The following is a 25,803-nucleotide window of genomic DNA, read 5'->3' on the forward strand; positions in this document are numbered from 1 at the left end:
TTGCTTCTCTGGTTCTCTTTTCTGTCCCTGCAATATGTAATGATCTTAACCATTCCCAAAAGCACGGGAAAGTGAGAGAGACATATTTCACTTCTGATGTAGCTGTAGCCTACTTTTTTGTAGAAAAAAGGCATTGTATTTTATGATCCCATTAATTTGTCTTTTCAGTCTGAAAATTGTTACATGAATGATATTTTGTACCTGCTCATTTCTGTTTTATTTTGATGGTCTCCCTAAGCTTTTAGCTAGCTAAGGGGGTAGGAGAAACATTCATTATTTGTGATGGAAATTTGTCTTGTAATTCCTTTCCAATTATTTTTAGAAAACTACTTATTATTTCTGCAAAGGTGACATTTCTGTAAAGGTGACTTTCTAACAAGTAGGGACGTATTAGTTAATTGGAGTATACTTTCAAAAACTTATCACTTTATCAAAGTGGACCCAACTGGTCAATATGCATTCTATGAGAGAGCTTGGTCCACAGGGACCCCTTCTTTGCCTTTTAACCAGTTTGATTCCATTGCCTTTGGGTGAATTGCTCTTCAGTTGTACTCACATAAATGAGGAAAACAATCATATGTAAAACATCACAGAAGGTACAGGCAGATTTTAGAATGAGGCGTTCCCTGTGGCTTTACCTTATTGTTAAACTCTCCTATTAATCTCCATGGATTACATAAGTGCCTTTTCATGCAGAGTGTAAAATTGAGTAACATTTCTGCTTGTGTAAGACCAAATAACATTTCTGGTTGTGTAAAGCGTTTTTATTTAGGGGTTTGTGGGTTGGGTTGTTTTGTGAGGTTTTTTTTCCCCCAGTTAAAATTTTATATGACAAAAAGGGATTTCCTGAATTTATTTGGAAATGTGACTTCAGATATGAAAGGAGAATACTTTTGGTAGATAAAATCCTTAAGATGACTTTCTGCTTTCAAGGGGAGTTCTTGAAAAAGCTTTCAGAACTGTGATACAATTCTTCAAGAACACAGAACTTTTGTGAGACATCCAAGGTACCTGTTGGGAGTACTTTGGAAGAGACATATGTTTTCCATTGCAAGTAAAAGTACTATTTGATGTAGAGTGTTCTGAGGATTTTCCTCACTACAGAGTGGTAAAGGAGTGGATAAACCATTCTGTACAGAATACTAATGTTCTTTCTGAATATGGGGCACAGAGTGCTTTTTTGCAATTTGGGCATATTACTCTACAGAGAAAGGATTTGAAATTGTCCGACTTTCCAAAAACATTACTCTTAATGTAATGTTCTCTCTCTGGGAAGCTTTCTTTTCTCAAATAAAATAGAACAGTTTTCTGAAAAGGCCTGGTGTGGTGTTGCTTGCTAACTTTCTGACTGTCCTTCCAAATGTATGTGTTGTTTTGGCTTAGATAGTTCAGAACTATTGTGGTAGTTTTCTGTTTTTGAGTTAAATAAGAACATCAGTTCCTCTTAGAATAGGCAGATTTGAAGGTTCTGCAACTTAGTAACCTACTGAACTTTCCCTCCACTGTTCTCTCACATTCATACACACACAGTCTTTATGACTCTAGTCCTTGGAGATGTGATATTTTGGGGTGTGTGAGTATTATACTCAAGAGGGAACCTGAAGTAGTACATAGTGCTATTTATATTCAGCAGTTAGTAACAGAGCGTGAACATCCATTAATGCTCCCACATTAAACACAGCTTTAACTGCAGTTTCAAAGATCTGCTGGTTTTGCTTTTTTGAGTCTCAAGGCTGATTAATAATATCTTAATAAAAAGCTTAACAGTGCATTAAACTAAAAAAAGGATAAAAGTTTCTTATTATGAGACATCTTGGTAGTTCACTAAACAGAACAATAAAAGCTCATCTGAATTTCTGTTGCCTGACTACAACAAAATGTTCAACAATCAGCTTTCAGAAGCCACACTGATGTTTGATGTAGCATTTTAAGTGTTACCATCCATATGTTTGGTAGCACACTAGGCTGTGAAGTTTGTGAACCCTCATAAAAAGCTATTTATCTGTCTTCCATAGAAATTTACTCACATTTTGCTTTCTACCAATATTGGGCCGTTTGGGGAGGTGGGTGATCTGAAGATCCGTAGTAAGAATGACACATCTTTTTTATTTAAATATTATTGCTTTTTAGGCACTGAATTTTGGAGATATGCCGAAGTACTTGTGGGAGATTTGGGTACCTGACAAACCATGGGTGGTAAGATATCAGATCCACTGCAATAAATAAAATAAGCATTTAATTTTAAGATAGGTGTTTTTGGGCCCTTCTGTCACTGAATTCAATGGACTGAACTCCTGCAGGGCTCATAAGAAGTGCAGTACTGCAAATGTATGCAAGTGTGCTTGCATTCTTTTCAATATCGTCACACCGGTGCAAAGTTGAAGTAATGCCTGTAGTGTACTAAAACTGTGTGGTAGCATCTGACAGGGGGAAGAGAGAATTTTTCAGCTGAAGATTTTAATAAGGCCATTTCTCTTATCTTTACTCAGACAAGTGAGTGTTTAGTTACTGCCTCTCAGAGCAATTAATAGCTCACAGCTGGACCTACTGAACAGCACCCTTCTCCAGGCCTCCTCTTGAAAGTCTTGTTTAACACTTCCTTCTGGAGTCCAACCCAGTAAGTGAGGGACAGTAACAATCTCCTTTTCAGCACCATGTGGATTTCTCCGAAAATGAGTCTGGCAGATGCTGTCTGTCATCCACTATCAAAGTCAGGAAGCAGAGAAGAACCAGAGTTCAAATATTTTGATTTCTAAAGCCCTTCATTAAGGAAGAGCCATAGTCTGTTCAGATATGTCCTTTTTTTTTTTTTTTTTTTTTTTTTTTTTCCCCAGAAATGCAGTCTAATCTGTCAGTTTCTACCCTGGATTTTTGTGCAAAATAAAGGACTGTAGAATCTGTCCATTATATGTATTTTTAGGAGATTCTCTTCAAAACTAATACCAGAAAACTCCATGTGGAAGCTCAGAACTTTCTAGTGTTTTAAAGGTTGAAAGCAATAAATGCAATTTAAATTTAGTTGCATCCCATTATATATTTAATTACACTTGTTGACTATTTAAACTATAAATTTACAGAACAATGTTATTTCCTTAGTAATATAGGCCTTGTTCCCCAAAACTACACACTTTTTGTCACTTCCTTTAAGCTACATCAGAAGAAAATTTCCTGGAAACTGGAGTTTCCTGTATCAGATTATAAATTTAAAATTACATTTTCTAACTACCTATTGGGTATTTTAATTTTTAGCCTTAATAGTAGGATACATTAGCTTCACTTTAGGCATGCCAGAGATAAGGGGCTTGCTTTAATTTTGTCAGTGTAAAATATTCTGAATAAACTTTGTTGAATCTCTATTAGTGTAGTATAAAATTGAACTAGATTAAAACCTCCTGGATATCAATCTCCTTTCTAATTATAGAGAATGCAGTGATTATAAATTAATTGATTACCACAAGAATTTTGAAGGAAATTTTCAGTAAAAAAAAAAGACACAGTTGAAGCCAAGTAATTTAAAGTGAACACAGTAATAAATGATATTCACAGTTGAGCTAGATGATCATTGTAGGTCCTTTCCAATTGAAATATTTTATTCCATTCAATTTAGTGCCCAACACTAGAAATCTAGCTATTTATAAATTCTTTTTACAGCAATAAATATGGTTGGACCTCACTGAGGTGGACTCAGGCAATGGAACAACATGTGAGACTAAACATACACATATGTCTTTAGCTCACCTTTGGTATATCTCCTTTTGTATTGGTCCTGAACACAATGTTTTAGCAGAAGCTGTCAAGCCTAATATTTTATTTCATTGTATATTAATTTTAAAATAAAGAGTTGTACTATACTGATTTATTTAAATCTAAGGCCAATATATATGTAATGCTTCATGATCAAGTCAATTTTGAGAGAAAGTATATTATTCTATACATCACATTGTAAAAGCTGGCATCTTAAGAGCTACAGATATTAAGGAAATGTATTTCAGGAAGGTAGACGTTAATTGCCAGAAAGCAAGTACTAAAGTAACTAAACAGGAAGAAAATTCTAAGCTTTCAAGCTAATTTCTGGAATATTTTATGTAACTCTCAGCTTTTCCCTAAGAATTATCTTTGTCAGACTTTTTTTTTTTTTTTTCAGCTAGGTTCAACACTTCAAGAGATTTAAAAAAAAAGTGTGAAATATTTATTTTCCATTCTTGTTCTAGGTTTTCAAAAATGGAGAAAGTTATTCTCTTTACCAGCTGATATTGGACATGGAGGACCTTTGGATCTTTTTTTTTTTGGTTTTGATAGCTGACAGCAATAGCCTGTCTAGTCAATTTAATTAAGGCTTTCTTTTCTGTGCCTTTGAAATTGGGCCTTGAAAAAAATCCTGCAAGCTGTTTCTTATGTAAAGTACTTTAGGTGTTCTACCATATTTTTATCATTTTAATATTGATGTTCACAGTCTGAGAAGTATCTAAGTAATGTTGATGATCTCTAGAGTGAATGACGACTGCACATTTTGCAATGCATTATTGAGTATGAATAAAGTTGTCTTGTATTCTTGCTTTTTTCTAAAACAGCTGAATTACCTATGAGTACTTTGCACATCTAAATAGCAGCCTCTTTCAAAAGGATTCTTGGCAAAGCAAATATCCATTAACATTGTATCTAATAGAATTTAAAAAAAAGAGCCTTAAAACAAGTTTCAGACCTAATGGATTTTCTATTTCTTGAAGTTCAATTTCAGTCATTTCAGCCTTTAATATTTGTGGTAGATGGTCCTAAATACTAGATGCTGAAGCTTTTAGATAAGTGTCTCATGTAGGTCATAAGCAGCAGGGCAGACAGCACAGTTTTGAGGGAGGACTGGGCTGGGGTGAGATCGCTGCAGGAAAGGAAACACAGCACTCAGTGATGAATAATCTAAAATATATTTAGATAATCTAATATATTAAGGATGTGGGAGAGATGAGAACACGTGGATAGCACTTGGTCTTTTAATCAGCCTATTTTGCAACAGACACACATTCCCACTCACACACACACACACATACACACCCACACCATTTCAAGCTGCATTTCCTTCAGCCCAATTCAAACCAGCATGCAGGGCTACAGGACACACACTCCAACTGCACATCCTGGCTGGGCCCTAGCTGTCAACTGGATTCTTGTGTGTGTGGTTCAGGTTTAGTCTTTTGTGGGATGCTGGATGCCCTTGGATGTATTCATTCATGAGTAGCTATTGTCTAAACTGTCTGTGGATTTATAAATCATGCTGTTGGTGTAAGCCACTACAAACCAAGCCAGCGAGCCTGTGGCCTCATTGTCATGTGGCTTCAGGCCAACATCCCTGATATCATCCATATGTAAGGCCAGCTAGCAGTTGTCATGGAGGTTATTATCATTCTGTTCTCCCAGCCCAAATCTGTTACAAAGTGTGAAGTCAGCAACAATTATGTAACAGAGTTCAGCCAGTGCAGCTTTGTCTTGTGTCTCACACTAGGTTAATTTTGTTATTTGCAGATGGGCAGTTGTAGCCATGGTTCAATTTGTCTAAGCTGTGCTTTTGGGTAGATTCTTATCTTGTGTCATGCGATCAAAACAATCCTTTCTAGGAATATAATGGTACTTTGGCACTGACAACATTAACATCTGTTCCTTGGGCGTGGAAATACTGCTTCCCACACCAACACACATTAATACACAAATCTGGGGAGTGCTTGTATAGGAGGGAGGAAAAAAAATCAGAAGCAGAAGGAAGGAAGGTTTGTGGAGGATATATTATAAGCACGAATCTTATGACTGAGCTTGACCTAAATTAACAGAATCTTTCTTTGAGAGAGGAAAGAGATGCAGATTCTAAGAAATGGGCTAAGGTTAAAGGAGAGAATCACAGACCATTCAAATATCTCACTTGATTGTGTACCACATAAATGACTTGATTTCCAAACAGCAGATGCAGATTGTAGATACTTTTTTCTCCTGTAAAAATTAAAAAAAAAAGAAAAAAAAACCCCACCACTTTTTCTCTCCTGTTCAAGCTAGATGACAACTATTTGAGGCAGGATTCTGAGAAATTGAATGTTCTGTACATTTTAAATTTTGCAGTCTGTGTATACAAATATGGTTATAAATCTTGTCAGAAGTTTTCACAGATTTTATTTTGTTCTGATTATAACTCTAGATGCCTATTAACTGGTAAAGGAAGTACCTTAAATTGGATATAATTCAGGAATGTTGGACAAACAGCAATCTTTTTTGTAATTAGATTTTATTATGTCTTTGTTTTCAAAGTAAGCTTCTTTGCATTTTAGAACTGTCATTGCAATTGCTTGGGAAACAGTGCTTTCAAATTAATCTAAACAGATTCTGGTCAATGAGACACTGCTCTTCTGCCTCAAACGTGAAGTGAAACTGAATTTATCAGGTTTATATAAAAATAAATATCTACATGTGTATCTTGACTTCACTTCTTTCCCTAATTGGTAACATGCAATGTACGATTCTCATTTTTGATTCACCCCTTTGGTGCCTGCATCTCCCCTTAGGGAACCAAGCTGTTTTCCTCTCCTGCTGTAATTGAAATCAAACTTGTTGCAGTCTGTAATTGATAGTGAATCTAACAATCTAATGCTTTATATGAGACAGATGCACAGCAGAAGCACATGAAACAGCATATGGAAAAGTAAGTGCCCTACTGGGGTGAAGATAGATTCATTCTTGTTTTGTTAAACAATATTCCAATACTTTGATCAACTAGTTCACCTACATTTTAGTAAGTTAAGAGACACATGTAGAACATTTGGAGTATATGTGCTGTATTAATAGAAACAGTTGGACCACATCTTTCAGTCCTCATGAAGAACCGTACTTCCAGACTCTCATATACTTGCTTTGACTGATCTTTTCTCCTGAGACGTTAAAGAAAAATATTCTAGTTTCTGTCTCACTGTTGTTATGACAGGTCTAATGGCTCATAAGGGAATGTAAATCTAGATGTTCTCTCTCATTCTTGCTTTGGCATCTAGTGTAAATCATAATCTTGTATAAGGAAGGCATCTTTTTGTCTCTGAGTGAAGACATTTGCTAAGAATTTGCCATTGGAGCAGGATGCTGCTGTCTATCAGCAATATGTAACATATTCCTGTTTTTCTTCCTCTCTTTAGTCATATAATGCTTTCATTCTTAGTGAATAAAATAATAAGCTATTTGCAAGTCTTATCCTCTATCTTATATCTCCTTTCTCTCTCTCTCTCATCTATAAGGGAAAAGAGAGCCAGTCATGAATGTTATATTAAGTAAAACCTTAATATTTTAAAATATGTGGGGTTTCTTTTGTTTTTTTTCTTTTTCACTCTGTTGGAGATTTACTCTAGTTTCAACGCTTGGGAGAGTTATATAGTTTTAATAGCATTATTCTATGTAGCTTCTCTTTATGACACAGCATACTGTAATTAAATATAGAACTAAGAAGAAGTTGTAGGTTAATAATAACTGTGTTTGCTGATGGATTTCTTAAGATATTTTGAAGCATATTTTCTTAGCTGAAATAATGTAGTAGATGCCTTTGTGGATTTCCTCATATCTGGTTTTGAAATGAGCCTCACATGTTCCTTCCAGTGCTACTGATAACAAGCTGTTATCAGCACATCTGAGTCAAGCAGAGTAAAGCTTTGAGCTATTGCATCCATAACTAAGATTGAAGACCTATCTTAAGTCAAAAATCACACTTATTCTGTGATGCTTCTGACCCTAAAGATGTTGTCCTGTGTAAAGTTAAAAGGATTTCTCCTGCGGTAGCAAAATTCGTTTAGGTATATCTAAATAAATATTAGCTTTGAGGTGAATACTTATAAAGAGATTTAGAGGAAAGCTAGTTATTCTTTAACTCCTCAGATAATACCTGGTTTCTCAGGGATCTGAGAAAAAATAGAGGAGGAATTAACTTTACTCTGCTCACAATCACAGTAGAGATTATTCTCATTAAATATTTATCCATCATGGAGGAGGAAGAGAGTTGAGTAATCAAACAGTTGGTGTTAATTTAAATGTCAAACCCCAATTAGAAAAAACATTCTTGCAATCAAATTTTATTGTGTTTTCCCAGTCTGTGCTCTGAAAATATCCTTCACTCAAGGATTTCCACTCTGAGGGAAGAGAGTCCAATATGGATTTGACTCAAATTCCTCAACTTTTTCCTCTTTTTGAAAATTCCATAAACTTTCTGTGACTCAGCATTTCCTTCACAATGTTAACTTGAGGCTGTTAGTTATTTCTTGCAAATAGATTTCCCTCTGAGTTGCTATCAGTTACTATCCTGAATGGATTCTATGTTTTCCATTGCTGCACTGGAGGTACCTGTTGACAATTTATCCAGCTTCTCAAGCTTTCTCTGAATAGGAGCACAGACTTGCAGCATACAGAGCATTTTCCACTAGCTTGGTGTCATCTGCAAACTTGCAGAAGATGCCCTCTGCCTTATTATCCAGTTTATTAATGAAAGCATCAGCTACAAAGGCATCATTAGCCCCATTAACCATCCCTATGAACAAAATGCTGTTGGAACCGTTTGAACCTGGCAGTCCCAGCAATTTTTCCAGGCACCTGAGAGTCCACCCACTCAAAAGATATTTCCACCAGTTTATTAGTGTGGATTAAATAAAATATTTTCTAAAAACATAACAAGGATCAAGGAGACCCTTTTTCACCAAGGCAATGACCTCATCATAGAAGACAGTCAAGTTGGACAAGCATGATTTGCATTTGGTAAATGCATGTAGGGTCTCCTCCTATTCTGTGTGCCTGGATGTATTTTCCAGGAGGGAATTTTTTTTGAGTACTGAGCTTTGGCTGGCTGACCTGCTGTTTCTCCAATAACAGTCCTGTTTTTTTTTCAAAAGTGGGCAAATATTCCTGCTGCCAGAAACCTACTGTAATGACCCAGACATTTTTAAGATCATAAACAGTGGCTGATGTCCCATACACTAAATTGGTTTGTGCCCCATTCTTCTACTGGGACTAATTCTTGAGTCTCCCAGACCCTAACACAGGCTCAGAAGAGCTGGGAGGTTTGACACAGTCATTACCCTAGAAACTGAAGAAAAGAAGTCACTTATTACCTCAGTTCTTCCATGTTCTTTGCCACAAGGTTCCCTATATCTTGAGTGATGGTCCCTCATTCCCCTTTGTCCTCCTTTTCCTGATAAAATAACTTTCTTTTTATGCATCATAGTCCTCAGTAGTATGACCTCTAAGGCAATATTGCCTTTTGTAATTCAACCAAGCACAGTCAGGATTTCCCTGTTATCTACACTGACCTTATGCTGTGCCTGTAAGATTTCCTGGGCTTCACACTGGGCTTTTCCTGTGCTTTGAAGAAGTTGTCACTGATGATCAGTCAGCTCTCCTGAGCATCTATACCCTCCAGGGCAGTCCCATTAGATCCCACCAAGCAGATCCCTAACAAGTTTAAATCTCCTTTTCTGAAGTCTAGGTTTGTAAATTTTTTTTTCTTGGTAATAGTTTCAACTGTGGGTAGCCCGGTCAGTTTATCAGCCACCAGTACACTTCTTTTAAATAAACCAATTCTTGATGGTGGCCAGAAGTTTCTTCAAATTTTAGTGCTCCACCATTTTGACCTTTCAGAAGAGGCTGGGAGTTTCTTGTCTCTTCTGAGAACCACCTTTGTGATTGTAAGGCTTCTCCAAGTTTTATTAAGAAGGTTTCATTTCCTCTTCTTGATCAATCAGTCTTTAGCAGACGCTCATCACTGCACCCAGCCTGATCTTGATCCGTCAGTTCCGCCAGTTAATCATGTGCTCCAGTGCAAATCTCCATGAATTCAAACTGTCTATGTCCACAGAGTGCAACCTCTCCTCCCCACTTGTCCTGTGGAGCCTGTATGGACTCCCTGCGATTGTTTTCAACTCCACGTGTGTTTGCGTACAGGAACCTGAAGTGAAGCTGCACTGTGTTAACCAACCATGATCCCTGTGCGTTATGCTCGTGTGTGACATGTTTGCACTTTCATCTGCCCTTTCTCTAAGTCTCTCTCTCTCAGATCACTTGCTCACCATCTCTAGATATCTGAAATGCCTTTCACTAAATTGGCACTTCTCTTCAAGCCTCTTTTGTAGGCTGAGTCTTGGCCCACTTTATTAAACACATCACGACATAGAAATATTTGACATATATATTTAATGTATGCATACATACAGAATATCTATGCACATATTTCATATCTATCCATCCTTAAATACTGTATGAAAGTTCATGAAGAGAACAGACACTGTGTATATTGTTCTGCATTTGTGCACAGCAGGAGAAAGAAGAGAATGTAAGAAACTTCCTAAAGTACTGAATAATTATCTTTTTGGTTTGGTATATTGCCTTCAACTTTTTATCTCCTACATGACTTACTGGAGGTATTATCTTTCAATCTGCTTTTTCAAATGGTACAATGTGTTTTTGGTTTTTTTGAACATCATTGAAATGAGAGACAGAAAACAGTCATGCATATGCCTGGCCAATTTGATGGTGATGATTTATTCTTCTTTGTAAAGAAAGTGGTGAAATGTTTTGGAAAGGCTGGTCCTGTATAGGGATTCAAAACACAGTAGTTAAACAGACTCAGTATTCTTTTCTTCTAGAACTATAATTACATTAAAAAAAAATCATCAACATGTAGTATTCTAAACACATTTGACGTGTAGTACTAAATTCTGCCATTAAAAAAGACATTTTTGCATACTCCCACAGATTTACTTTCTTTAAAAGATATTTTTCTTGGTGGGAAAAAAATAAAAGATAATTTTTATGTATTTGAATATTTTAAGGAAGATATATCTATTATTTGATATTACTAAGATATCTGTCTTTTCTTGTAAGTGGGGTGCAACAGAAGTTATTTAAGTGGGTATTTTTGATAGTATATTGGTATGAGAAATCTCTTGGACATTCCTGAGTTTATATCATTCCTTATGCTATTTTGTTTTCTTAAACCAATGATTATCACATAGGTGAGATGAGGAGGCATTCATGAGAACAGTTCTTCACAAGTTTTCTTCACCTGTCCCATGACTAAGAAAGTAAAATTACTTTCCATGCTGAAGGAAATTTTTTCAGTTGCATTTTTCCTTGGAGGAGGAGAGAATGAAAACGAACATTATGTTCCAGAACTCAAAGATTTTATGACCTAGTGTTAAATGCAAAGGTGAAGTAGGATAAAAATAGACTACAAATGTGATTCACGATAATAACAATTTTAATCTTTTAGTGGGGGGGAGGGAGGAACATTTCCTTTGATTGAAGATTATGTGCCAGAATTTTTTTTTCTGTTGATGTTCACCTGAGATGTTGTTTCTTAAATTCTTCTAAATATTGACTGTATTAAAACCCATGCAACCTGCTTTATAGTGTATTAAATGAGGGCACAGCCTGTGATTAGGCAATGGATTGAAGCATTCAATCACTGCCTGAAACTGGAGTTTAAATACCTACATTGTAGATACTTAACTTTGAGTGTCTGAGCCTAGAGTTGCAGCCTAGAGTTGCACAGCCTCCAAGTGCATAGTGGTTTTGTTTTGTTTGGGGTTTTTTGTGCTGTTTGTTTTGGCTTGTTGGTTCTATTTGCATTTGGGTTCTTTTTGGTGTGGTTTGGGTGTTTAGTTGCTGTTGGTTTTTTCCCAAATCATATCCAAGAATTTGTTAAAGAAGCTTGGGAAAAGTCTGCTCACAGAGGCTGAAGTGGTGTATGTATGTATTGTTTTTGTCCATCTTTTTTGTGCCATGTGACATCAGATTATGTCCTCAGCAAGACTTGTAAAAAACAGCCCACAACAGCCCACGTGGTTGTCACTGAGGGCAGAATTCTGTACGTTTTCAAATGCAGAAATTGAACAGGACATGAAATGTCACCATAGACTAGCAGGAGTGTTTTGTGAGGATAAACAGAGGTTGTAGGGGGATAGAATATAAGAAAATAAAGGTAGTATAGAAAGTAATCTTACCCATAAGGAGTTGCAGCTGAGCCAATTATCAAACATTTGGAACAGGCCTGACTTTAACAGGCCACAGCTGTGGCCAATGAGAAGAAGAGTGCTATAAAATAAGTGGATTGGGTGGTTGAGGGGAAACTGGAGTCAGTTGGCTGCTGTGAGAAGAAGGAAGAGTCAGTGCCTAGAGGAGATGCCTATGAGAAACATCAAGGAGGTATGAAACTCTTGCAATAAAGAGACAACAATATGGAACCTTTGCAATATAATGACCACAGGAGGTGATACAGAGAATGTAATTCAACACCGTCTTTGTCAATGATTGAAGTAGCACAGATAAGGATAACTTTATGCTGATTAAAGTCAGCAGACTTTTACCATTGACCTTCATAATGCTTCTGTGTTTTACCCACTCTATGTGACTAAACTGGAATTTGGCCAAATAGGTGCCAGTGATTCTTCTCATCAGTAGAAATTTAGTCTGTTCTGGGTAAAACCTTTGTTACTCTTCCTGCCATTAGGGTGAGATACATTGACATTTCTTAAGACCTTTAAAAAGTTTTCCTCATTTGTGATTATCCACCTGATTTGAGCAGAGAGGGATAAAACATTTGTAGTGACTTTAATGGCCTCTGAGGACTGAAAATAGGAAAAAGAAAGAGGTTTCTTTTTTTTTCATGCAATATGTATCAGATTAATTGTTTCTGGTTTAGGATTAATGAGGTTTTGTGGCTGGGAATAAAGTGGATAAGCAGTCACTGATCTTTGTAGGAAAGAAATGGAAAGTATTTTATTCTGAAATGTTTCAACATTGCTGAGTCTTTGAAATCAATTTTCTGGGTTTAATACAGTGCTGTTTTGAGCTGTCATATTTCTAATATATTGCAGCACTGTAAACCCTCACATCCTGGACCTTCTGTTAGAGGATTGGGTATATGTGCCTGAGTACGTGAATGTCGCAATCAGGAAATAGCACAAAGTGAAATGGCTGTTACTGTGTGTTTTTCAGCTTCGCAGTGTATTGCCGATCACAGGGATTTATTGCAAGAGAGGGTTGTTGATTTGGGTTTTTTATTCTTTTTGTTTGTTTTACTTTGTTTTCTACTTAGATGATCTTTGCTGTGCTTTATTTTTTACTATACCCTTCCATTGTCAAAAACAATGTATCCACTAATAACTGCCCTTCCCTCACTAAGTAATTCCTTAACATATAGTAAAAGAAATTATTACACTTTTTTTCATGCTTTCTCTGTTTCTCCTCTTCCCAAAACTCAACCTGACCTCTACCAACTTCTGTTAGGTTCATAATCAGAGGCTTTAGAAAAATAAATGCTGCCAAGTGTATTGGCTAGCAAGTAATTTGTACGCTTTTCAATTTATAGAACTGTCCCTCGGCCTCAGTTTTTAATTTGGTGCTTTAGATGAAATCCTATTTGGGGAAATCAATGAGAAGTTAACCAAAGCCTAGGTAGCTGTAGTGGTTAGAAGTCGACAGCTTTGATTGCGTGCCAAAGTGACATCTAGGTCTAGTTTTTCTGTTTTACTTATTCCTCATTCTCCAACCTTTGCCATATCACATGGTGCTATCCTGTCAAGCTTTGATACTGGTAGGAGAGAATTTGTGTGCTGAACAGAGCATTGCTTGTTACCTTATACTGCAATTTTACAGTGACAGAAATATCAAATGAAAGAAAATATACAGCAGAAATAGTTTTTGAACACAATTTCTGACAGTGTTCCAGCTGCTATGCCTGTTGCTCTGATGTCCTTCACTGCTGATGATTTAAACCAGGCTATTGATTAAATCATAGCATTGGTTGAAGGTAAAAGGCCAAAGAAGAATTTATATAACACAAAAGGATAAGGATACATACAGAAATATATTATTCATACTCACTGCACACAAAATTAGTGTGGGTCAGTTCATGTTTTCCACAAAATTTCTTTACCCTTTTTGTGTTTTGAAATATTCGAAATATTTTTGATGAACTAATATGGCTGTTAAACTGAATGATAGCAACAAAATTAGGACAGATAAAATAACTTGATATGAATTTCCTTCCCCTTAGTAATGGATTTAAACTCATAAATACACATTTAAATGTATAAATACACATTTAAATTTTATGTAAATAAACACATAAAACTCAAAAACTGCTGAGGAACGCGTTAAATCCAGGTAACTTGGGGCGAAGCTGCAGTGGGAGCTGCAGACTGAGGTCTGGGTGGGAGCCCAAGGCAAGAGGCCATGAACTGACCACCCTTATCACAATGAAGGCACAGGGACATGGAGAGACAGCCAGGTGACTGGACACTCAGTGACACAGCAGGAACCAAAGACTCCGTACTTTGTCAAGCTTGATCAGTGAGGGGATAAAAGCCTAGTGATTCCTTTGTTCAGGGTCCCTCCTGGGAGGCACCAACTCAGGCTATTTCTGTGTTCCTCCGCCATGAATAAATGGCTTTATGGACCGAGACATCTGAGACTCTGCTGTGAGAAAGCTGGCACCAAACTGGTTAGGAAACCTGGTCTGGCTGTGCGAGTGGGGTGTGCGGGGAGTTAAAAGAGAGACCTATTTAGTCACTGTAGCTGAAAAGGGGCTTTGGTCCCAGCAGGGTCAGTGAATGGTGGGCATGTGACTGAAGCAGTCCCTCCTGAATAGTCCAACTGGGATGTTTCCTTAACAAAACTAAATAAAGACAGTTCTCAGCTATAATGTTATTTACATATAGCCACATGTGTGAGCTATTATAATATATATTTATACTTGTGTAATAGGTAGTATGCAGAGGTCAGTTAGCAAAGTAGATGAAGTGTCTCAAGAAGTCAACAGACTCGATAAAAACCAGGTATTTTCTGCGATCCTTATAGTACCCATAAGCATTTTACCATGTAAATCCAGCCTCCAGATGTCCATGGTACTGAAAACCAGGCACTGTAAACAGTGGGTAACAGAACAGATTTTAACAGTATTACAGTGACAGGAAACCAAGACTAGAGGGGAAAGAAAATAGAGACCATGATGCAGGGAGAAGGTGAGAGTGATGGGTGCCTGCTTAGGTCCTTCTCTTCTTGGGGGAGGTCTCTCATTGCAGCCATGGGTTAGGAAGTGGGAAAAGCAATCAGCTTTTGATAATGCTGTTCAATTGTGGGTATGGCTAACATTGAAAGTTCTTTTGTGGGACCGCTTACATCATGCTTTTATTTTATTCCAGTTGGCTGAATCTGTCCTGCTGAAAGTAGGTCTGAAGGAAGAGTAGGGGTTTGATCTTACTCTGAATTAAGTCAATACAGAATTGGTTCTGACTTTAGTGGCACAAGTAATGTCCATAGAGAGAAACCATTTAAGCCCTCCCAGCATATTTAGAATATTTCCAATGTAAAATGGGAACCAGAAACTGAAAGCTTACAGTTTTGAACCTAAACCTACTTTTTTGCTGGGCAGTTGTTAGACAAACGAAGATTGCTTTGATATGCCATTATTCATTGTGAAGATGGAGTTTAATAAAAAGTCCAGAGGAGTAAATTAGATCATATTTCTGTATCTCTTACTGTACTACCTCAATATTAATTCCAGAACATAAGGCCAGAGAAGGATTTTCAAATAGTGGCCTATAAACTGCTAGTGACCTACTGTTTCAAAAATTATGCCAAGGCTAACTAAGGAAAGCCCAAGAGGTTAAGTTAATTAGATTAATATTAAAATTATTCATCGTTGTCTGTGATTACATCTGTCCATGTCTTTTCCATATTGTTGCTAAAGAAGTTAACAACTGAAAGCAATTACATTATCAGCAAGAAGTGTTTCTTTGAGTTTTAGAGTTGTTTTTTTGGTTTGGATTTTTTTCCCCTCATTAACATGACAAATCCCAAATTGAGATGGGATTTCTCATGGGATTTCTTTCCTCAGTTACCTTTGGGGTGTCTTTTTCAGCTTCTTCCATTTTTTTTTTTATGGCAGTAGAATTAATGTATGCAGAAAACTATTTATATTTATCAAAATAATAAGAATTTGAATGAGAATTTGTCTTTTGTCTAAGGTTGCAGGTACACCTAAAAATAGAAACTGTGGGAGAGCAAATTCCCAGACACAGACTGATGTTTAAACAGGTTATCATCTAAGTTGTAGATGTCAATTCAAGGGCAAAACCCCCAAATTAGTTTATAGGTTCAATGTGGCAGAGTCTATAAGTTCCTAAGCTTTTTCAGTTAAAGTTAATATTTCTAATAGTCTGTCAATGCAGATGCATCGGGCCACCAACCAAATTGGCTGAACTACACATTCTGCTGTCAAACCTGTGATATTCAAATATGCTTAGACAAAAGGGCTAATCCCTGTGAATGATCTCCATGAGATGACATATCATCCAGTGGGTGGATTTTAGGAATGTGTATCACATATTGACAGTGCTGAGTACAGTGTGAAGCACCAGCCAATGCCTTTGTTGCTTGGAGGTGGACAGATGAAGAGCCGACCTGCAGCAGGGGGTTCTAACACAGCTTTTGCAGCACTCTGTTGGGACAGACCAGGGGCTTGTCCAGGGAGGAGCATAATCATTGTGTGCATCCTTTTACTTTGCATGTGAAGAATTAACATTTTGAGTATACTGTATTTATTCGGTGAAATTGTACTGGAAAATAATCTGACATTACAGACACTTAGTGGCTTTCCTTGAAGCTAGTGTCGTTTCTACATATCAGGGAACACAAGAGTTGGAAAAGAGAGAGAGTTCAAATGCAAGGAATCATGACTCAATGGAATATTCTAAGTCAATCTGGTGCTCCATGTGTGAGAACTTTTTTTTTTTTCCTGATTTCAGTTCTAGTAATGTTTGTGCGAAGATGATAAAGCAAAAGCAGATTTGAAACATGGGTATAGAATGCAGGGCAAAAATTCAAATGCACATTTAAAAAAGAAAAGGAAAAGATAAGCAAACGCAAAATATGTTTTTCTCAGAAATTAAAGGAGAAATTAAGTTTTAAGTGGTTTTTTCACAAAGATGTTTAGGTCTAAACTGATTATATGATCAAGTCTAGGAGACAAAGATACATCTGCTGGGTGTCCCATTGAGCAGCTGTAGTTCTTTTCCTTCATGCCAAGAGTTCCATTCTGCCTGTCCCAGCATGCAGTTGCAAATTCCCTTCCAGGAAGCTCCATGTTGCAGAATTTAGGTGTTCAATTTCTGCATAAAGTCTGTGTTGAGAATGGGTACATAAACACCCAATGTCCTTTATGGGTCTTTACAATGATCTAAAGCATATTTAGAAACAAAATTCTCAGTTGTCAGATTGCAGATTTCTTTGTAATGCTACTTAAATATGTGGAAACATGGAAACATAGGAAGCTTTTGAACAAAACAAAAATATGAGAAACACATATATTCTTGTTTATTATTATTCAAGAGTGTGAGATCTCTGCAGTGAATATACTCCACTCCAGACATTTAGTTCTTATGTAATAAGTACAGTGATCTTGAAAGAAATTTGACAAGATAAAAAATAATAACTATAAAGATTGTTTTATACTTCTCCTGTAGTGACTGCATTGAGACCTAGAATTGATTGAAAATTGCAAAATGCATGATCCTGCCTCAAATTTTTATGCTACAACTGCAACACTCAGAAGTCCAGAAATCACTAGTTGCAGATTACATGCAAATTCCATGAGGTCAATGGCAATTTTTCACATCTTGTTTGATGAGACTTAGGGTGCACAGCTGTTATTCTGCAAGTATTTTTAATACTTCACAATCCATTTCCTTGGAACCAGAACCAGCTCCTTCCTTATTCTACTTATACAGGTTACACTGCATAATCCACAAAGGTGCTGTTGTCTTTGCTTCTGTGAGGAAAATATAAATTAGTTTATTGTGATATAAAGCTCAGCACTGCACATGATGTGAATTCTGCATTGCAAACATTAGTGATGTTAGGCTAACAAATGCTGGCAAAACATGTTGGAAGGTGGACTGCTGGCTAGGCTCTCTGAAACAAGATACTGAACCCCAGAATGCTAGCATGAAATCCATGGAAGCTTTGTCATGATTTAGTGAAATGTCAAATTATGCCTGAAGAAAGATGGACAGATGTAACTCATAAGCACAGTAGGAACAGATGAATTGCAAGGTCAAATCTCATTCTGGAGTAGAGCACGAAGATTGATTTTTATTTCATTTTTAACTCTACCAGAAGATTAAAAAATAATGAAATTAGGTTTTCACGCCTATGCATGAGTATCCATACAGTGGAAAGGTTTTCTCAGAAGTGTCTCTTTTTTCTCATAATTTTTACGTATAGATTTTTCTTTTTAATTTTGTTTTTTGTGGCTATATGAATGAAGATGACTTAGGAGAGTAAAACTTTTGGGTGAAAATCTGTAATTTTGAACAAAGAGAATTAATGACCAATTTTCATGCAAGCTTTCATGTTCGAGATTTAAACTTATACATCAGTTGTACAGAATGAATTTACAACAATCTATCAACCTGCCCTCTCTTGAAGAACAAAAATCTGTAAAAAATTATATGAGCTACATAGGTGGTACCAGAGGAAAAAAAACCCAACACATTATATTTAACCCTTCAATGTAGGGATAGATAATGAATGAAGCACTCATCATCAGACACTTCTGGAAGCTTAGATTAAATGAGGTTATCTCCATTTGGGTCCCACAAAAAATAGTACTCTTACTGCCCTTCTGTTTGTTTTTGGCCACCCCTGCCACATTAAATGAATTAATTCAGGGACCCAATTATTCCTTCATCCTTAGATTCCATTTCAGGTGTGCTGAATCTGTTTGATTCATTTGTTTGGGGCTTGGCATAGGATAAAGATTAAGGTTCAAGGACAGCTTTTCAATTTACCTCACCTGTCCTTTGATCTTGGACCAAAAGCAATTAAAGGAGTTCCTTTGAAATTGGAGGATGTCTAAGCGTGGAAGAAGATTGCTTGTGGTTTCATGTGTTGTACTCTTCTGTGGGGCTAATTTCTCACCCACTGCATTTTGGAAACTAAGAAGGACTTCCTCTTCACTACGTTTGTCTACCTTTTAACCTCAGTGGCAACTAAGCCCCACCCAGTCGCTCACTCACTTTCCCTGTGGTGGGATAGGGAAGGGAATCAGAAGACTAAAAGTGAGAAAGCTCATGGGTTGGGATGAAGACAGTTTAATAGATAAAGTAAAAGCTGCACATGCAAGCAAAGCAATATAAAGGATTCATTCACCACTTCCTATGGGCAGAGAGGTGTTCAGCCATCTCCGGGAAAGCAAGGTTCTGTGATGTGTGCTGGTCATTTGTGAAGACAGTTGTCCTATAGACCCATTGAATCCATATCTTTTCAATTTGGAGAGAAAGATATTGTGGGGACCCATGTCAAAGGCCTTATGCAAGTCCAGACAGATGACATCCATAGCTTTTCCCTTGTAATGTAGTCACTCATCACAGGAGGCCACTAGGTTTGTGAGACAGGACTTGCCCTTGGTGAAGCCATGCTGGCTGTCCTGAATCACCTTCCTGTTCTCCAAGTGCCTTAGCAGATCTAGGAGGATCTGTTCCATCACCTTCACAGGCACAAAGGTCTGGCTGACAGGTCGGTTGTCCTCAAGGTTCTCCTTTTCTAACCTTTGTAAACGTGGGTGTAGTGTTTTTCCCTTTTCCAGGTACTTGGGACTGAGTCTGAATGCCATGACATTGCTAATAGGGAGAGTGGCTTGGCAACTGCATCAGTCAGTTCCCTTAGGACTCTGGGATGCATCCCATCATGTCCCATAGGCTTTTGTCTGTTCTGGTTCCTCAGGAAGCTGCTCTTCTCTTACAGAGTCTTTGCTTTTCCTAGTCCCAATCCTGCTTTCCATTCACTTGAGTCAGGGAGAAGAGAAGTCACCAGGATGGCAGGAAGAGAGTTTACCAGGAAGGCTGAGGCAAAACAGTTGTGAAGTAGCTCAGCCTTCTCCTTGTCCACAGTTTCTAATATACCAGTTGTGTTCATTGGTGGCATAAATGCTTCCCTTGACCTTCTTTTTCTGGCTGACATACCTGTAGAGGTGCTTGCGATTTTTGCATCCCTTGACAAGTTCAGCTCCAGTTTTGCTTTTCATTCCCTTCCCGACACAACTGGGAAACATCCATATAATTTTCCCAGGGTACCTGTCCCTGCTTCCACTGCCTGTGGAAGTGTCTGTGTCACTGAATGGCACAGATATTTTGTTGAATTTGTTGCATGTCTCTTTGTACTTTCGCACTGGTGAATGTCATCATGTGTATTCTTTTTTGTTGTTTTGCTAAATGTAGCTTGTATTCACATGTCTGTAAGAAAAATTCATGTCTTGCACCATGTCTAAATATTTCTTCTGACTGTGATTTTTTTGAGGAATGTTTGGACTAAGTTTCAAAGAAGCAGCTATACTTTTGAAACTGTTGTCATGCTGTCACTTCTTACATGATAGAACAAACTTTCTGAAGTTACCTCTGTAGAGTCTTTATATATCCTGGCTTTTCTGGCTGTGAGTCAAGATCCCATTAACAAGAGTTCTTCTGATCACTCATGCTACATTTGGCAAAAATAATGGGATACCTCCTAAAGAAGATAAGATCTAAGCTGTAAAGGTCCTCAAAGATGAAAACAATTTCAATTACCCTTCCCACTGGTCCAGATATAAGTGTAGTTTAATCCTTGTAACCACCTCCACTTAACAAGCGAGTCACACATTTTCTATCACATGGAAGCTGTGAATATTCTGAAGTGTAGCCTGAGATTGAAGCCAACACATAAATCTCTTGTGTAGATGGACAACAATATGACTATTTTTTCTTCTAATTAGTGCACAGCATTTTTGCATAATTTCAGGGGAAAAAGAGTTTTGTTTAGTAAGAATAAATTATTTGGTTTGGTATTATTTCAGTTGAGAAGTATTTGTTTTTAAAATACTGACCATGACTGCAATGTTATTTGAAACACTATATGCCACGGTCAGTTGTCCAGCTCTGACACTGCATGGTTCAAGTCAGTAACAGGTAACACTGTCAGTAACACTATCTGACACAGCCTTTTGTATCAGATTTCCTTAAAGAGATATTGTTGAAATTGTCTAGGCTAGACTCAGAAGTTAATATAGAAATGTGAATTATCAGGGATCTACCTTTTGCATTTAGTTAGCAAAAGTGTTCCTTTCATGATACACAAATGCATTGTTATGTGACCTGATAAATGGTTATAAACTCATCAATATCACTCTATTGAACTACAGTTCAGTATTAATAAATAATTGTAAAATTAAACATAGGTCAAGCATTTGATAATTTTGCATTTGTCAGTGAGTTTTTTGTTTTTAATGTCTTGTTATCTTAGGTAGGAATGTAGAACTCAGCCAAGGTACATTTATTTTCATTTTCAAGTTCAGCCTTCCAAAAATATTTCTTGACAATACAGAGAAAGTAACTTTTGGAGAAACTAGAAGTGGGATGACTCCCATGCATTAGTGTGTTCAGAACCTTATAAGAAAACCTTGCACAGGCATACTAATTACCAACCAGATCATGTAAATATATTTGTCTGGTTCTCTCACTAGAGCTGCAAACTGTAGCTCCCTCTCCAAGCAGTTATGTTGGCAGATGGCATGCTGGTCCTTTTCCAGTAGACTTTGCCAGCTCACAGGGCTACCACCCACTCCCTTCCTCTTTCCCCAACCTTGCACCTCCTGTATCTTTTTAATACCCTTGCATCTCCCCAGAGCTCTTGGAAGGTGCTGTATTTAGAGAGAGGACAGTTTCATGTTCCAGGAGATTTTAAAACATGCCAACTAAGGCTTAGCTGGCATGCTAAAGTTTGCAAGAGCATCTGTCTATAAAATATTCTGACTCTACTTCTTACTGATCTCTGTTGGAGGCTTTGAGGGGAAGCTTGCAGTTCTTGTTCTACAAACTGAAAAAAAGAGAAAAGTCCTTAAAAAAAAAAATCTGTAAAATAGTTGAAACTTAATAGAAAATATATTTTGTTGGTACCAAAAAAGACAGCTTCAAGGCTACTACTGTCTTCTCTTTCCTGCTTACCATGATTTATTCTAAGAACTTGTGCTTCCAATTTGAAAATTTGAAAGAGACTTTTTTTTTTCAGGATGGAGGCTCTGGAAATAAAGACTGTTTAATATGTGAAGTTAGAGAAACACTTTTAATGTCCAAAAGTGAATTAAATCTGAAAGTTAAGGCAATGAACATGATCCAAAAAAAAAAAACAAACCAAAACCCAAATCCACAACAAAGTTCAGCTTTGTGAGAGATTTTCTTATTAATTAGTACTCATATAACATTATGGGAAAATCTATAACACTAAGCAAGATCAGATTCCCCAAAGAAAATGGTTGGCTATGCCCCAAAGGCTATACAAATTACAATGAAAACATGGGCAAGTAATGGGTATCAAGAAATTTTGTTAGTTTAGAACCATAAAATAAATGTATATGTACTCTTTATATTTTAAAATATTTACCAGCTATTGAGAAACACTTGTGGTATCTCTATCAAATGTAGTGACATAGTTTTTATTAGGCAGAAAGTAGGTTTGGTGCCTTTACATTTTAACTTATGGTGCACCTAAACTTCATCTACTATTTGCACAAAAAATATCTCATTACATGAAGGTAATTAGGTATCTGTCATTGCCAGATGCTGTTCCTTTTTTAAAGACGGTGACATTTCAGCACTGAATTAAGACTGGATTTGAATAAGGATTTACAACCGACCTTCTCTACACTACTTTCTTATCATAAAGCACACTGTACCTAGGTAAATGCAGTTTTCTTCATGCCATTTGCAAGGAGTGCTGTTTAGGGTAGAGAACAGGACTCAGAATTTTGAGGAAAGCTCATACTTTAAAGCTGGCACAAATTAAAGCAGCAGTTATGACTGAAAGTTGGCAGAGACAGACTACAGAGTACTTTGCTCCAGCAGGTCTATCCCTGCACGACTGGCTTCATTATCAGCCAGAAAGCAAAAAAATTAAAAAAAAAAAAGGAAAAAACCCAAGAAAATGAAAAATGTGAAGATCACTACTTTGATGCATTCCTGCATTCAAATGCAGGTTTCCTGGCCAGGTGGGGTTTTTCATGGGGGAAAGGTTCTGACTTACTCTTTTGCACTTCAGTGAAAACCAGGATCTTGTATGGTTGTTATATTTCTTGTGCCTATGGAAGCAGAGATCAAAGAAATATTCTTCATCACCTCTATGCTCCATTTGAAAAGCTGATGAGCTGTAGGATATCTTTTTTGCTTTAGTTGGTCTCCACAGCAGTATTTGCTCCATGTGACATAACAGTTCTTACAAGCAGTGTTTTAAATTCCAGAGCCAGTCTTTGAAAGAAGATATCCAAAAACATAGTGATCCTTTCTTCTTTTTTTTTTTTTTTACAGGAGAGGTTTTTTTGTTTTATTTTGTTTTACCACATGTAGCTGAATAAAGTTACAGACAGAAGACTGCTGAGTCAGTAATACGTCTAGTGACTTAGTGCTTCCGTTTCCATGTACTGAATCCAAAAGACGCTTGGTTCTGCGCGTGTCAAATTATTATGATATGTCTCTCAGTCACTTTCTGACAATTTCCACTGTTGTCATAAAATTGTTAGCAATGTTGATAGAGTAATATTTTCAAGAATAATTAGTGACTTTGAGGTTTTTTTTACTTGTTGATTTTTTTATTTTTTTTTTTTGCTTTTAAGCCTTTTTCTTTTTTGAGTTACTGTGGTGTAGTACTGTATTTTCACAAGCATGTAGTCAGCAAAGGTAATACTTCAAGGTAAAAGTCCTATCAACTATAACCAATTACTCACACATTGCACCCTCTCATCTTGTGGTCACTGCTAGATCTTTGAGTTTCTAACCACTTTGTAATTGTAGCTGCCTTCTTGAAAACCTTTATCTTGTCATGGAATCATAGCATCATTTAGGTTGGAACAGACCTTTAAGACATCAGGTCCAGCTGTTAACCCAGCACTGCAAGCCATGTCCCCGAGTGCCACATCTACTTGTCTTTTAAATATCTGCAGGGATGGTGATTTAATCAGTTGCCTGGGCAGACTGTTCTAATATTTGACAACCTGTTTGGTGAAAAAATGTTTCTTACTATCGAATCTAAACCTCTCCTGGTGCAATTTAAGGCAATTTTCTCTTGTCCTCTCACTTGCTACCTGGGAGAAAAAAATCAGCTCCCACATTGAAACCTCCTTTCAGGAAGTTATAGTGTAGATAAGACCTCCCCTGAGTGATGCAGGTGAAATTCAGGTCTTCATTTTATCCAAATTTTTATCTTTTTTAGGCTAGGTATAGAATTTGGGAGAGATTTTGCATACCACTGCAGTTCTAACAGAGTTGTGGTACCCCAGTAATAGATTTTCAGGTATTGCTGAAAAAGAAGTTAATGCATGAATTTGGTTTTAGCTTTGTCTCTAACAACTGCAGAAAAGTGTGGTGAGTTCAATAATACACTCTTACAAGACAAAGTTTCACCAGATCAATCACAGGATGTTAAGTAAGTTTATTGTTTGACATATCTTTATTAAAATGCAAATTTTGGCATTTTCCCAAGCTGGCAAATCCTTTCCACTCAACAGTGTGAAGCAATAAAACCCACACAACTGTATTCTGAGAGAAAGTAATATTGCTAGGGCAATTTACTAAAAACAGTAGAAAAATTCAAACCTGGGTCAAGAAAAACCATCAGAAGATTCTAAAAGGAAAGAAAGATAATCATAATCTGGCTTTCAGTGTTGTCATTCACCTCCCTTTCTTACTTATTAACCAATACTTTCTCAGGACTTTTACTGTTCAGTACTCATCTTCATGTTCTGCAGTCATACCTCATAACAAAATGACTCAAATAGTGTCCTGAATGTTTTCAACTGCAGCTTACCAGTATAAACATTCTAGCTCATCGCTATTTGAATACCATTTACATAAATTGAAAGAAATTGTACAGTTACATTGTGAACTAAATGAAGACCAAGGAGAAATCATTCAGTAAAAAGTAAGTGTTTGGCTAATGGTGTGGGCACTGAGGTATTCATCATCCTGTATGTAAGCATGTAAATGGCAATATATTGAATTACATTCCCTTTGATCAATTACTTACTGTTAGCAAAACCCTGTTGTTGTTGTTGTTGATCTAACTGATTGAATTGGCTTAATAGCATCTAATAAGTTGCTTAATATTAAAAAAATTCAAAGTGTGAAAAGTTATACAAGTGGGATAATATCTAGTAAGTCTAGAAGAAATTAGATTTAGCATAAGTGGAGACAGAGGAATAGTTACTGGTTGGAAGGTCCCTATTTTATAAAGCAATGAAAATATCTAGAGGGAAGTACTAAATGCTGCTCAAGCTGTGCAAGGGTACAGGAAAACGTTGTGCGGGTGCAAGTTGTGCAGGTGAAAAGGAAATTAGTCCTCAGTTCTGAGGACATATATGCTATGATAAGATACAAAGTAGAGCTAATTAATTGTGGGTAACACTAACTAAACTGGCTGGTATGCACTCCTGCAAATTATACAGAGAAGTCAAAATATTAGTATAATGCTAGCATTAACAAAAGCTAATAAAATATTAATGTCAGAAGAGAAACATTAGCAATCTTTTGTAGGATACGTTTATTACAGAGAATACTGGATTGTTTAAAAAAAAAAATCAAAACAGATTATCGAGATGACCTGGCTTTGTTTCTGATTTATTTTTGAACCAGAGAGCTGAGGCTTTTACAGCTGCCAACACGGGAACTGTTGGACTCTTAGCAAACTATTCTGAAAATGGAGAGTGAATGGAAGGACTACTTT

The 25,803-nt window shown here is 36.8% G+C and overlaps 1 protein-coding gene across 7 annotated transcripts in view; it reads left to right on the forward strand.

The window, feature by feature from the left end:
* Positions 1–25,803, forward strand: part of PCDH9 (protocadherin 9) — a 665,543-nt gene that overhangs the window by 291,900 nt on the left and 347,840 nt on the right. For 4 of the 7 annotated variants that reach the window (XM_054654531.2, XM_077173635.1, XM_077173637.1 and 1 more), the window contains exon 4: positions 2,131–2,196. The exons of the other annotated variants lie outside the window; for them this stretch is intronic. In XM_054654531.2, coding sequence (XP_054510506.1) covers positions 2,131–2,196 — 66 coding nt within the window. The remainder of the gene's footprint in view (positions 1–2,130; positions 2,197–25,803) is intronic. 7 annotated transcript variants of the gene reach the window in all.

The sequence above is a fragment of the Agelaius phoeniceus genome, chromosome 2 (assembly GCF_051311805.1).
Source record: "Agelaius phoeniceus isolate bAgePho1 chromosome 2, bAgePho1.hap1, whole genome shotgun sequence".
Classification (NCBI taxonomy): Eukaryota; Metazoa; Chordata; class Aves; order Passeriformes; family Icteridae; genus Agelaius; species Agelaius phoeniceus.